Raw genomic sequence first — 13,882 nt, 5'->3', positions numbered from 1 at the left:
CTAGTAACAACTTATCACACTCCTCTAGTAACAACTTACCACACTCCTCTAGTACCAACTTATCACACTCCTCTAGTAACAACTTATCATACTCCTCTAGTACCAACTTATCACACTCCTCTAGTACCAACTTATCACACTCCTCTAGTAACAACTTATCACACTCCTCTAGTAACAACTTATCATACTCCTCTAGTAACAACTTATCATACTCCTCTAGTAACAACTTATCACACTCCTCTAGTACCAACTTATCACACTCCTCTAGTAACAACTTATCACACTCCTCTAGTAACAACTTACCACACTCCTCTAGTAACAACTCACCACACTCCTTTAGTAACAACTTATCACATTCCTCTAGTAACAACTTATCACATTCCTCTAGTACCAACTTACCACACTCCTCTATTAACAACTTATCACACTCCTCTAGTACCAACTTATCACACTCCTCTAGTAACAACTTATCACACTCCTCTAGTACCAACTTATCACACTCCTCTAGTAACAACTTATCACATTCCTCTAGTAACAACTTATCACATTCCTCTAGTACCAACTTACCACACTCCTCTATTAACAACTTACCACACTCCTCTAGTAACAACTTATCACATTCCTCTAGTACCAACTTACCACACTCCTCTATTAACAACTTACCACACTCCTCTAGTAACAACTTACCACACTCATCTAGTAACAACTTATCACATTCCTCTAGTAACAACTTACCACACTCCTCTATTAACAACTTATCACACTCCTCTATTAACAACTTACCACACTCCTTTAGTAACAACTTACCACACTCCTCTAGTACCAACTTATCACACTCCTCTAGTAACAACTTATCACATTCCTCTAGTAACAACTTATCACATTCCTCTAGTACCAACTTACCACACTCCTCTATTAACAACTTACCACACTCCTCTAGTGACAACTTATCACACTCCTCTAGTACAAACTTATCACACTCCTCTAGTAACAACTTATCATACTCCTCTAGTACCAACTTATCACACTCCTCTAGTACCAACTTATCACACTCCTCTAGTAACAACTTATCACACCCCTCTAGTAACAACTTATCAAACTCCTCTATTAACAACTTACCACACTCCTTTAGTAACAACTTACCACACTCCTCTAGTACCAACTTACCACACTCCTCTAGTAACAACTTACCACACTCCTCTAGTAACAACTTATCACACTCCTCTAGTACCAACTTATCACACTCCTCTAGTAACAACTTATCATACTCCTCTAGTAACAACTTATCACACTCCTCTAGTAACAACTTACCACACTCCTCTAGTACCAACTTATCACACTCCTCTAGTAACAACTTATCACACTCCTCTAGTAACAACTTACCACACTCCTCTAGTAACAACTTACCACACTCCTCTAGTAACAACTTATCACATTCCTCTAGTAACAACTTATCACATTCCTCTAGTACCAACTTACCACACTCCTCTATTAACAACTTATCACACTCCTCTAGTACCAACTTATCACACTCCTCTAGTAACAACTTATCACACTCCTCTAGTACCAACTTATCACACTCCTCTAGTAACAACTTATCACATTCCTCTAGTAACAACTTACCACACTCCTCTATTAACAACTTATCACACTCCTCTAGTACCAACTTATCACACTCCTCTAGTAACAACTTATCACACTCCTCTAGTACCAACTTATCACACTCCTCTAGTAACAACTTATCACATTCCTCTAGTAACAACTTATCACATTCCTCTAGTACCAACTTACCACACTCCTCTATTAACAACTTACCACACTCCTCTAGTAACAACTTATCACACTCCTCTAGTACCAACTTATCACACTCCTCTAGTAACAACTTATCATACTCCTCTAGTACCAACTTATCACACTCCTCTAGTACCAACTTATCACACTCCTCTAGTAACAACTTATCACACCCCTCTAGTAACAACTTATCAAACTCCTCTATTAACAACTTACCACACTCCTTTAGTAACAACTTACCACACTCCTCTAGTACCAACTTACCACACTCCTCTAGTAACAACTTACCACACTCCTCTAGTAACAACTTATCACACTCCTCTAGTACCAACTTATCACACTCCTCTAGTAACAACTTATCACACTCCTCTAGTAACAACTTATCACACTCCCCTAGTAACAACTTACCACACTCCTCTAGTACCAACTTATCACACTCCTCTAGTAACAACTTATCATACTCCTCTAGTACCAACTTATCACACTCCTCTAGTACCAACTTATCACACTCCTCTAGTAACAACTTATCACACTCCTCTAGTAACAACTTATCATACTCCTCTAGTAACAACTTATCATACTCCTCTAGTAACAACTTATCACACTCCTGTAGTACCAACTTATCACACTCCTCTAGTAACAACTTATCACACTCATCTAGTAACAACTTACCACACTCCTCTAGTACCAACTTATCACACTCCTCTAGTAACAACTTATCATACTCCTCTAGTACCAACTTATCACACTCCTCTAGTACCAACTTATCACACTCCTCTAGTAACAACTTATCACACTCCTCTAGTAACAACTTATCATACTCCTCTAGTAACAACTTATCATACTCCTCTAGTAACAACTTATCACACTCCTCTAGTACCAACTTATCACACTCCTCTAGTAACCACTTATCACACTCCTCTAGTAACAACTTATCACATTCCTCTAGTACCAACTTACCACACTCCTCTAGTCACAACTTATCACACTCCTCTAGTAACAACTTATCACACTCCTCTAGTAACAACTTATCACACTCCTCTAGTACCAACTTATCACACTCCTCTAGTAACAACTTACCACACTCCTCTAGTACCAACTTATCACACTCCTCTAGTAACAACTTATCATACTCCTCTAGTACCAACTTATCACACTCCTCTAGTACCAACTTATCACACTCCTCTAGTAACAACTTATCACACTCCTCTAGTAACAACTTATCATACTCCTCTAGTAACAACTTATCATACTCCTCTAGTAACAACTTATCACACTCCTCTAGTACCAACTTATCACACTCCTCTAGTAACAACTTATCACACTCCTCTAGTAACAACTTACCACACTCCTCTAGTACCAACTTATCACACTCCTCTAGTAACAACTTATCACACTCCTCTAGTACCAACTTATCACACTCCTCTAATAACAACTTATCACACTCCTCTAGTAACAACTTATCACACTCCTCTAGTAACAACTTATCATACTCCTATAGTAACAACTTATCATACTCCTCTAGTAACAACTTATCACACTCCTCTAGTACCAACTTATCACACTCCTCTAGTAACAACTTATCACACTCCTCTAGTAACAACTTATCACACTCTTCTAGTAACAACTTATCATACTCCTCTAGTACCAACTTATCACACTCCTCTAGTACCAACTTATCACACTCCTCCAGTAACAACTTATCACACTCCTCTAGTAACAACTTATCATACTCCTCTAGTAACAACTTATCATACTCCTCTAGTAACAACTTATCACACTCCTCTAGTACCAACTTAACACACTCCTCTATTAACAACTTATCATACTCCTCTAGTAACAACTTACCACACTCCTCTAGTAACAACTTACCACACTCCTCTAGTAACAACTTATCACATTCCTCTAGTAACAACTTATAACATTCCTCTAGTACCAACTTACCACACTCCTCTATTAACAACTTATCACACTCCTCTAGTACCAACTTATCACACTCCTCTAGTAACAACTTATCACACTCCTCTAGTACCAACTTATCACACTCCTCTAGTAACAACTTATCACATTCCTCTAGTAACAACTTATCACATTCCTCTAGTACCAACTTACCACACTCCTCTATTAACAACTTACCACACTCCTCTAGTAACAACTTATCACATTCCTCTAGTACCAACTTACCACACTCCTCTATTAACAACTTATCACACTCCTCTAGTACCAACTTATCACACTCCTCTAGTAACAACTTATCACATTCCTCTAGTAACAACTTATCACATTCCTCTAGTAACAACTTATCACATTCCTCTAGTACCAACTTACCACACTCCTCTATTAACAACTTACCACACTCCTCTAGTAACAACTTATCACATTCCTCTAGTACCAACTTACCACACTCCTCTATTAACAACTTACCACACTCCTCTAGTAACAACTTACCACACTCCTCTAGTAACAACTTATCACATTCCTCTAGTAACAACTTACCACACTCCTCTATTAACAACTTATCACACTCCTCTAGTACCAACTTATCACACTACTCTAGTAACAACTTATCACACTCCTCTAGTACCAACTTATCACACTCCTCTAGTAACAACTTATCACATTCCTCTAGTAACAACTTATCACATTCCTCTAGTACCAACTTACCACACTCCTCTATTAACAACTTACCACACTCCTCTAGTAACAACTTATCACACTCCTCTAGTACCAACTTATCACACTCCTCTAGTAACAACTTATCATACTCCTCTAGTACCAACTTATCACACTCCTCTAGTACCAACTTATCACACTCCTCTAGTAACAACTTATCACACCCCTCTAGTAACAACTTATCAAACTCCTCTATTAACAACTTACCACACTCCTTTAGTAACAACTTACCACACTCCTCTAGTACCAACTTACCACACTCCTCTAGTAACAACTTACCACACTCCTCTAGTAACAACTTATCACACTCCTCTAGTACCAACTTATCACACTCCTCTAGTAACAACTTATCATACTCCTCTAGTAACAACTTATCACACTCCTCTAGTAACAACTTACCACACTCCTCTAGTACCAACTTATCACATTCCTCTAGTAACAACTTATCACATTCCTCTAGTACCAACTTACCACACTCCTCTATTAACAACTTACCACACTCCTCTAGTAACAACTTATCACATTCCTCTAGTACCAACTTACCACACTCCTCTATTAACAACTTATCACACTCCTCTAGTACCAACTTATCACACTCCTCTAGTAACAACTTATCACATTCCTCTAGTAACAACTTATCACATTCCTCTAGTAACAACTTATCACATTCCTCTAGTACCAACTTACCACACTCCTCTATTAACAACTTACCACACTCCTCTAGTAACAACTTATCACATTCCTCTAGTACCAACTTACCACACTCCTCTATTAACAACTTACCACACTCCTCTAGTAACAACTTACCACACTCCTCTAGTAACAACTTATCACATTCCTCTAGTAACAACTTACCACACTCCTCTATTAACAACTTATCACACTCCTCTAGTACCAACTTATCACACTACTCTAGTAACAACTTATCACACTCCTCTAGTACCAACTTATCACACTCCTCTAGTAACAACTTATCACATTCCTCTAGTAACAACTTATCACATTCCTCTAGTAACAACTTATCACATTCCTCTAGTACCAACTTACCACACTCCTCTATTAACAACTTACCACACTCCTCTAGTACCAACTTATCACACTCCTCTAGTACCAACTTATCACACTCCTCTAGTAACAACTTATCACACCCCTCTAGTAACAACTTATCAAACTCCTCTATTAACAACTTACCACACTCCTCTAGTAACAACTTACCACACTCCTCTAGTAACAACTTATCACATTCCTCTAGTAACAACTTATCACATTCCTCTAGTACCAACTTACCACACTCCTCTATTAACAACTTATCACACTCCTCTAGTACCAACTTATCACACTCCTCTAGTAACAACTTATCACACTCCTCTAGTACCAACTTATCACACTCCTCTAGTAACAACTTATCACATTCCTCTAGTAACAACTTACCACACTCCTCTATTAACAACTTATCACACTCCTCTAGTACCAACTTATCACACTCCTCTAGTAACAACTTATCATACTCCTCTAGTACCAACTTATCACACTCCTCTAGTACCAACTTATCACACTCCTCTAGTAACAACTTACCACACTCCTCTAGCAACGACTTATCACACTCCTCTAGTACCAACTTATCACACTCCTCTAGTAACGACTTATCACACTCCTCTAGTAATAACCTACCACGCTCAGTATCAGTGCATTTGGACTGTTCTTGGTGAAGTCTCTCCTCCAGATTATCGATTACTTCTCTCGATTCTTCATGATTGGCTTGTATTTGTGTCTCAAGGTCCTGCAAACATAGCACCCTTAAACATAACTCCACCTCACCGCTCACTCTATTATATTATCGTAATTCATACAAGGTGCAACCTCAGAGTTCAAACACCAAAAAATCTCTATTTGAACGCCACCTTTATTTGACCGCCCCACCTTTATTTGACCACCATCTTTATTTGACTGGCACTACAGAAAGTTAAAAAATTAAAGGGTACCCTTTAATTGAACGCCACCTTTATTTGACCGCTACTTTGACCTTCTTTGATCTTTACGAACCTATAATAGCAAGTGGTTAGTAGAAAAGTGTCAACCAATTGGTACTAATGACTTGATTACATCAATAACAAATACAGTAATTCTCTCATGGTTGCTGTTGGCATCGAAGTCTGTTTTCCAACTATAAAAAAAGCTTACAGTTTTTCATTAAAACTTTGAAAGCAACGACATAGAAATAATCAATAACTGTATGAGGCTAATCAATAGTAGTACCTTGTTTAACGCCGCCTTGATACTTCGAAATATGTGAAAAATGTTTATAATTACATTGGAATCTGTATTACTATTTTCAGACTATAACTAGCGCGCATGCAGCTAAAAGTTTTGCATTAATTTCGTGAAAATTTTTTCAAATGGCAACGCAAAGTTTTGCTTTTCTAAGTAAATTGGATAGACACTAATATTGACTAGTTCAGCAGTGCAGAAGAAGGGTCGAGGTCAGCAGACTCTGTGAAAGGTATTGAACAGCCAGACGAAGATGAAATGGTTCCATAAGGAAACAAAAATCAGAATCCAACCTGCCGAGCAAACGATGTAAATATTTTTGTTACAAAAATTTTCATTTTCGAATATATTTTCATTGAGTATGCATGTATATATATATATTTCTAGCATTTGATGAATTATTACTATTATATTATATAACTTATAAACTTGCAGGTTTATAGCATATTATTTGATAGCATAATTGTGGTTATATAAACTCAGCTTACTATGAATCAATGCTCAAAACTCTTCTTCAATTGCATATAAAAAGCCAGTTTTGGCTGCAAACTGTGGCAAACATATTAATGAGTGCAATGAGCAACATTATTAAATATAGTTATACAATAAAAATATGCCTTCAAATTTAGATTAAAGTAAAAAATTAAAAGCTCCAAAAGATTGCTACGCAGGCTTTAAGAACATCATAGGTTAATTGCAAGCAATAGATATTAACTAATAGAGATATTTCTAAGCTTCCAAATGAATATTTATTTAGAGATCTTTGATATGTTGGAGGTTAGTTTTATCAGATTTATTGCACCCAAAAAGTTTAATATCGTTCCACCCGAAGGAGAGAGCAAAATATAGGCGACATTCACTTCACCGGTAAAAGGGTAAAATTTAGCTTCCCAAAAATCTGACGAGCTATTTGAAAAATAAAACGCTATTTGAACGTCACCTCTAATAAAACTCCACTACAGGGGAGGGATTGAAAAATAGAGCGCCATGGCATTAAAATAGAGATTTTGCACCCAAATGCCCCTATGCACCCAAATGCATTTTTATTATAATTCCTCATTATATATATAGCAAGAATAACCTGTATTTAAACAAGGTCAGTATATTATCTGTATATATTAGTAACTAGATGAATGCCCGGTGTTGCCCGGGTAATAAGAAGTCTTGGCACAGAAACTTATTTGTATTTAACATATACAACATTTACCATTCTAACTTTTAAACTTTATATCATGAGAGAAGTGTTTTGTGCAGGTCAAATAAATTAGGAGAAAAAATAAAACAACTGTAAAGGCGTTCAAATGTGAAATAATAAGCAAGATAAAGATAAACCTGTTCTGCTACAATGATAACAATGAGAAACGTTTTGATACTTATACAATTCATACACACTAAAAAAACAAAATAAAAATCATGAATATGTTGAATTAATAATAACAATAAGTGCGTAAAAGTGTGTGTATAAAAAAGGTTAATGTTGCAGTAGAAGCTATTCATCAAAATTTTGAATACAACTGATCTGGTACAAAAGTAAAAAGGAGATATTGGTATTAAATACACCGCTGAAGCAGTGAAGCACACGGAGGTACCTTGTCTGACCAAAGGGAAGGAGAATGTAGAGGCAATTTCTACTCGAGATAACGCAAAATACAACTGTGCATATGAAAAGTTTTAAGTTTTTTACAGTTTTAAGCGATCGACCTTAGGAATAGTTGCTAGTTGAACTGGAAATTGAAAGCAAGTAAATTGAAACGGCACATTTGAAAAAAACAAGTTAACAAAAAGTAATGAAAAAAACTTTTAAAAAACTTTCAAAAGAAAAACTAATGCAAAAGGTAATATTAATTAATTAATACTAAAAGGTAAATATTTAGTTTGTGACCTGCAATCGGGGCTAGAAGTAAAAGTGGTAATACATCTCCGATATGCCGAACTGATGCAATGCGGAAAAACAATTCCCAACCAATATATTCTAGATGACGATAGATAAGATATGTTAGAAAAATAGGACAGCTTAGCGTAGTGGGTAGAATCTGCGACCCGAAGCTTCTGAGTTCAAATTCAGTGCAAAGCGGTTTTCGTTGCTAGATTTGAATTGATATAACTGGACAGACGAATGACAGACAAACGCTGAGATCTATTAAAATTATAAAACATAAGCTGTAAAACTGAATGAGCAAAAGGTTTCACTGAATTGATCTAGCAAAAGAACTTGTAATAGTTTGATAATTTGCTTCCTATTGAACATTTTAAATGTTACTAGCGGAATTCCCAGTGTTGCACAGGTATTAAAAACCAGCTTATAATGTAGTTGCCTGCTACTTGCCATTAGCCTGGCACATTGCCAATGGCTAATTTAAGTAAGCTAGTTATCTACGGCTCTTACTAATACATAGAATGATGTTGCGCCGTAACGGAGAGCGGTAGCGTATTTTCACCCACATAGCGACATATATCGCCCAAAGAATCTATCATTCTCGCGAAGCTAAATTGGTAAGGTATTTGCCTGGCGAACGGGAGGTTCTGAGATCAAATCTTCTGCGATACGGATTCTTCATTGCAATATTTAAAAGCTATAGCGGGACAAACTGAACTACAGACATTGAGATTTATATATAGATTCACGCATTCTTAATGTTATCAATATACTTTTCAAGGCAACAAACAACAAAATATAATAAAAACAGTTCATTGATGTCAAATCTATAAGATGAAGTGTTAGAACTTCGAGATTTTACTGTACCTAGCATTTTTCCCTTGTATGAACATAGACTAGGGCATTCAACTTTGATTTGATAAATTCTGCAAGTATATTTTACTACCAGGTCAATATCTCATGACCAAACACGTCGCGCAGCTTCCATAAATACCCTTAGACCTATGACATGGTTTTTGAGGAGAGTGTGAAACATACAGCTAGGAGCATCCGAGACACCGAAAACTACAAGAATAACGTGATTTTCTTTAAACAGAAATAAAGTGGCAATGATAGGAGAAGCCACCGACCTAAGCAGCGTAAAATACAAACAGTGTCAGAGCTAACCTGAACTTCCATACGAAGGGACTCTATGGATGAGCCAGCCTGCTGGAGTTCTTGCCGTAGCATTCCTCGCTCTTGCTCCATCTCGGCTGTAATGCCTGCTGAGATCTCTGATCCAAACTCCCCTGTCGCCCCTGACGCCTGCATCGAACTGATCAGCTTGTCCTTGGACTACAATCACACTCGCCAACTAAAGGCCCAGTGCAGCTGACTAGCAGGAATTAATCTCTGAGCCACCGAATATTAAATATCGTGCTCCACACATACTCCTGAGGACACACATACACAAGGCTACCTCATCATAACATGACATGCGAGTCTAAGTTAAAGCTAAAAATAATGTTCAATAAGATATGATACAGTCAAACGATACTGTAATGCCATACAGCAATATATAGTACAGTCAAGCCTCGACATATGAAGTTAGCCAATTGCAATATTTGATTCACAAGTTGAAATCGTCATACGTTGGAGCAGATATTCCAATACGAATACTTTGTAATTTCATTTAACTTGGTCCGAAACCTAAAAGCTTACTAGATAAATACTTCCAGTAATTACATATAGCTTTAAGAAATACATTAATTATCTTAATAATAAAATACATTATTATTAATTATGTAAAACTATGTTTTGCGAGGGAGAATAGATGAATAAAATGATAATCTATAGAAGGATGTTTTTATTGTCAGTTCACCTTCACGTCTAAGACAGGCGCATTGTAGCATAGCCTTAGCACTATACGACATGGATCGTGCATAAGTAGAACTAAGTCTAACTCAGACCACTGAAATCTTAAATAGGTATACATGTACATGTAGTTTATTTGGATTTTTTTAGTTTTTCATATTTTACAATTCATGTATTTGATTTTTAATTACTCTGGCTAGCCTCTTCACTTTCATTTATTTCAAGCTTTCTTTTTTTGCATCATTTTCACGTTTCTCATGACAATAGCTGGCAGATAGCCTATCGGATTTTTTAAAGAATAGATGCAAAAGCGCTTCCCCGTGTTTACCTAACTGTGATTTCTTGTTTTAATTTTAAAGAGTGCATCACCCTCTTCCTTGATCCCTTTTACTACTAACACAAGTACTCTTGTAATCTATGGTTTTAAAATATAAAGACAATGATAGGAAACAATGCCAGACATTATTCAAGCACCAAAAGCAGAACAAAACCATATGAAAGAGTACTGCGTACTTATGATCTCATTGACAAAATTGTAATGTTTTATTAAATTCTCCATGTCGTATGTTGGAAATTATATCATATTCAAGATAATATTTTAAATCAATGTGCCAAAAACTTATACATTGAAATGATCATCTATTGAGATTTAACTGCATAGCTTAAAACGTAATTCTGACATGTTAAGATACAATCAGGAATAATGAAACAATGTTTTATTACACAAACCACCAAGGTCAGGAGATTTAGAACTATTCAGATATGAGAAGTCGAGTCGTGTATATCAGTGAGAAAGACTTGAAACAGATAGTTGTTCACAAAGACACCGACCTGGAGAATTCTGGTTGCCTTCTCTTTGTAATCGCTGAGTTCTTGTTTGACGGAGTCAACATTCAGCTTGGAATGCTTCAACTGCTGAGCTAACATTTCACTTTTCTCTGTTTATATGCAAAATAAATGTTTTAGCAAAACATTTTGAATAAAAAAGAAAAGATATAATGCGCACAACCATGGTGATGCATTTACAGAAACGTATATAGTGTACACAGACAAAGCCACAGAGTCAATATAATGTCAAAGCCACAATGTCAACGCTTCGTTCGCTACGGCGAACCTTTCTAACGACTCACCTTAGTACCTCTGCACAAACATTTATCACAGAGTTGATAAATGTATCACAGTTCCACTCAAAAATTTTGCCACAATAAATTTAGAATATTGAATTATCATTTTACCAAAAAACGAAAGAGTTAATTTTCTTTCTACTTCGAATACACAGCATAATATCGCAGTTTCCAAATTTTTTTTAATCTTTGGTATAGGATGGGTGAAAACAAAAATTGTAAACAGCAACCCAAAAGTCTTTCTGCTAGTAAAATTCTTCAACATTGGGCCTCAAATATTTTTGATAACGATATTTTTATATTAGAAAATGGCTGTTGGCGTTTTGGCCAAACTGCAAAAATGATAGCTTTTTTCTGTTGCAGATGGTTTCATTAAACTAATCAGTCTCCAAACTAAAGAAAATATCTAAGAAAATATCTCTTGTTTTTGACAAATGCCTTGATTCTTATGCAGAAGTTCCTGCTGATTCCAAAAATTTTAGTCAAACTTCTACGACAGAAACTTTGCCTTTCACAGTAAAAATCAGCAAAAAAAATTTCGGCACAAATTAATTCCACGCCAAAGCGCAAGAAAAAATTTCCTAGTAGAAGAGTTAAGTGCATAAACATGTAAATATGCTTACGTTTTTCATCAGACAACTTCTTCTGTAATTGAATGACAGTTTCTGAAAGAGATTGCTGATCAGTCTCCAACCGAGCTTGTCTGTCTAAATGCTCCCTCTGTAAGGTAACATGAGGTGAGATGACATCAAAGGATGACAACATGAGGCATGCGATGATCAGGTTATATCATACCTACTACCATATTAAGAACATTGACTATACCGGAGTTGGTAGTGGGAAAATGCTCACAATGCAAACGCTCGCTAAGAGACTTTACATTAGGCGAAATGAATATAAACAGTGATTGGTCCTCGACAACTAAAATTTCATGTTTCAACCAGTCAGAAAAATGATAAAACTCCTGTTTTTTTTAGCACAAATTATCTTTATCTTAAAGGAAGTAAAGCAGGCTTCTGAAAATAGATTTCTGTAGATAAAACACTAACTTTCCAGTTTTGTGTATACGTAGCTACAGGTAACTGCATATATCTTATTCTTCGTGTCTTACAATCAGAATAGATATTCACTAGAATAAGGTGTAAAACAGTCAAATGATAAATAAAATGTCCTTGACATTTTCCCTGACCTACGTTAAATGGCTGCCAAACTAAAGTTAAAGGTGCCGCATATCTTGCATATAAGCCGATCTCGCATTCAAACCGATCCTAGAAAAATGGCACTAAAATAGCAAAATTATAAAAATTCCCGTATACGCTAACCCTAGAAATCATAATTAGGCATTCACACCCATCACAGCAAAAGGTTACAAAATAAAATTAACTTTACGATTCTTTACAAGCAGCGTAGTGCAGTCGCAGTGTTTGGATATGGTCAAGGTCAGGAGCCAAGAGTTGTGTGACTTTTATAGGCTTGACACAAAATGTTTCTGATTGGTGAGTAGTTGATTAATTAGCCTATCATGTCTGCGCTTAATAGAAAGATTGTCTGCATTGAGCCAATGGAAAACATGTTTACAGCCCACACTAATTGTGAAAAAAACTTCATTTTCTTTCACAATTTCTTCTTCGCAATGACCAGGCGTGTCAGACGCAGTACAGGTACGGAGGGGTCCTGAATTGTGAGTCAATAGACTTCTCATGATTGACTATCGCGCAATGGTACTATTGACTGGGATTATTTATTTTGAAGAGTAATAATAATGCCGCAAGCTATAGGAGTATCGACAACTCATCTGGGTTGTAGTTGTTAGCATAATGTTACCATAACGTCATTTCAGCTGAGTGCGATCAGAGTTACGCACGTATAAGCCGACTCTTTTGTTTGGTAACTTTTTTTGCGCTCCAAACTTGGCTTATATGTGAAGATATACAGGAAATGGAAAAATGTTATAAGAAATCTAAAGCCTCTGATCCCGTGAGCTATCCAAGAAGGTCTGATGCCACCCAACCTGAGATTTCTGTGAGTGCTCCTCATCTAATTTTATTTTGCTCTCAGCTTCAGCCAGTTTCATCTACAGATACAAGTAGCTGAGTGCAACTGGTGAGCTCCAAACATACGTTATCTATACACATATGATGCCCTCGTAATTGACATAGTCAAAGGTATAATGGAAATTTCATATCCAACATGTCATTCCATTTACTGCTTGCATATTACTATGCTACTTGAGGAGACAGATAGAATCACTCCACTACAGAAGGTCACCATTTGTTAACCACTGATATGTAAACAG

General features: G+C 36.4%; 1 protein-coding gene across 1 annotated transcript in view; it reads right to left on the bottom strand.

The window, feature by feature from the left end:
• Positions 1-13,882, bottom strand: part of LOC137399920 (golgin subfamily A member 5-like) — a 75,227-nt gene that overhangs the window by 54,762 nt on the left and 6,583 nt on the right. Inside the window, exons 7-11 of the mRNA XM_068086181.1 lie at positions 13,598-13,660; positions 12,210-12,306; positions 11,294-11,400; positions 9,776-9,943; positions 6,136-6,244 (exon numbers count right to left, since the gene is read on the bottom strand). Coding sequence (XP_067942282.1) covers positions 6,136-6,244; positions 9,776-9,943; positions 11,294-11,400; positions 12,210-12,306; positions 13,598-13,660 — 544 coding nt within the window. The remainder of the gene's footprint in view (positions 1-6,135; positions 6,245-9,775; positions 9,944-11,293; positions 11,401-12,209; positions 12,307-13,597; positions 13,661-13,882) is intronic.

This window comes from Watersipora subatra, chromosome 7 (genome assembly GCF_963576615.1).
Source record: "Watersipora subatra chromosome 7, tzWatSuba1.1, whole genome shotgun sequence".
Lineage (NCBI taxonomy): Eukaryota > Metazoa > Bryozoa > Gymnolaemata > Cheilostomatida > Watersiporidae > Watersipora > Watersipora subatra.
The sequence above is the reverse complement of the archived record's forward strand: the minus strand, read 5'-3'. Positions and strand labels throughout refer to the sequence as shown.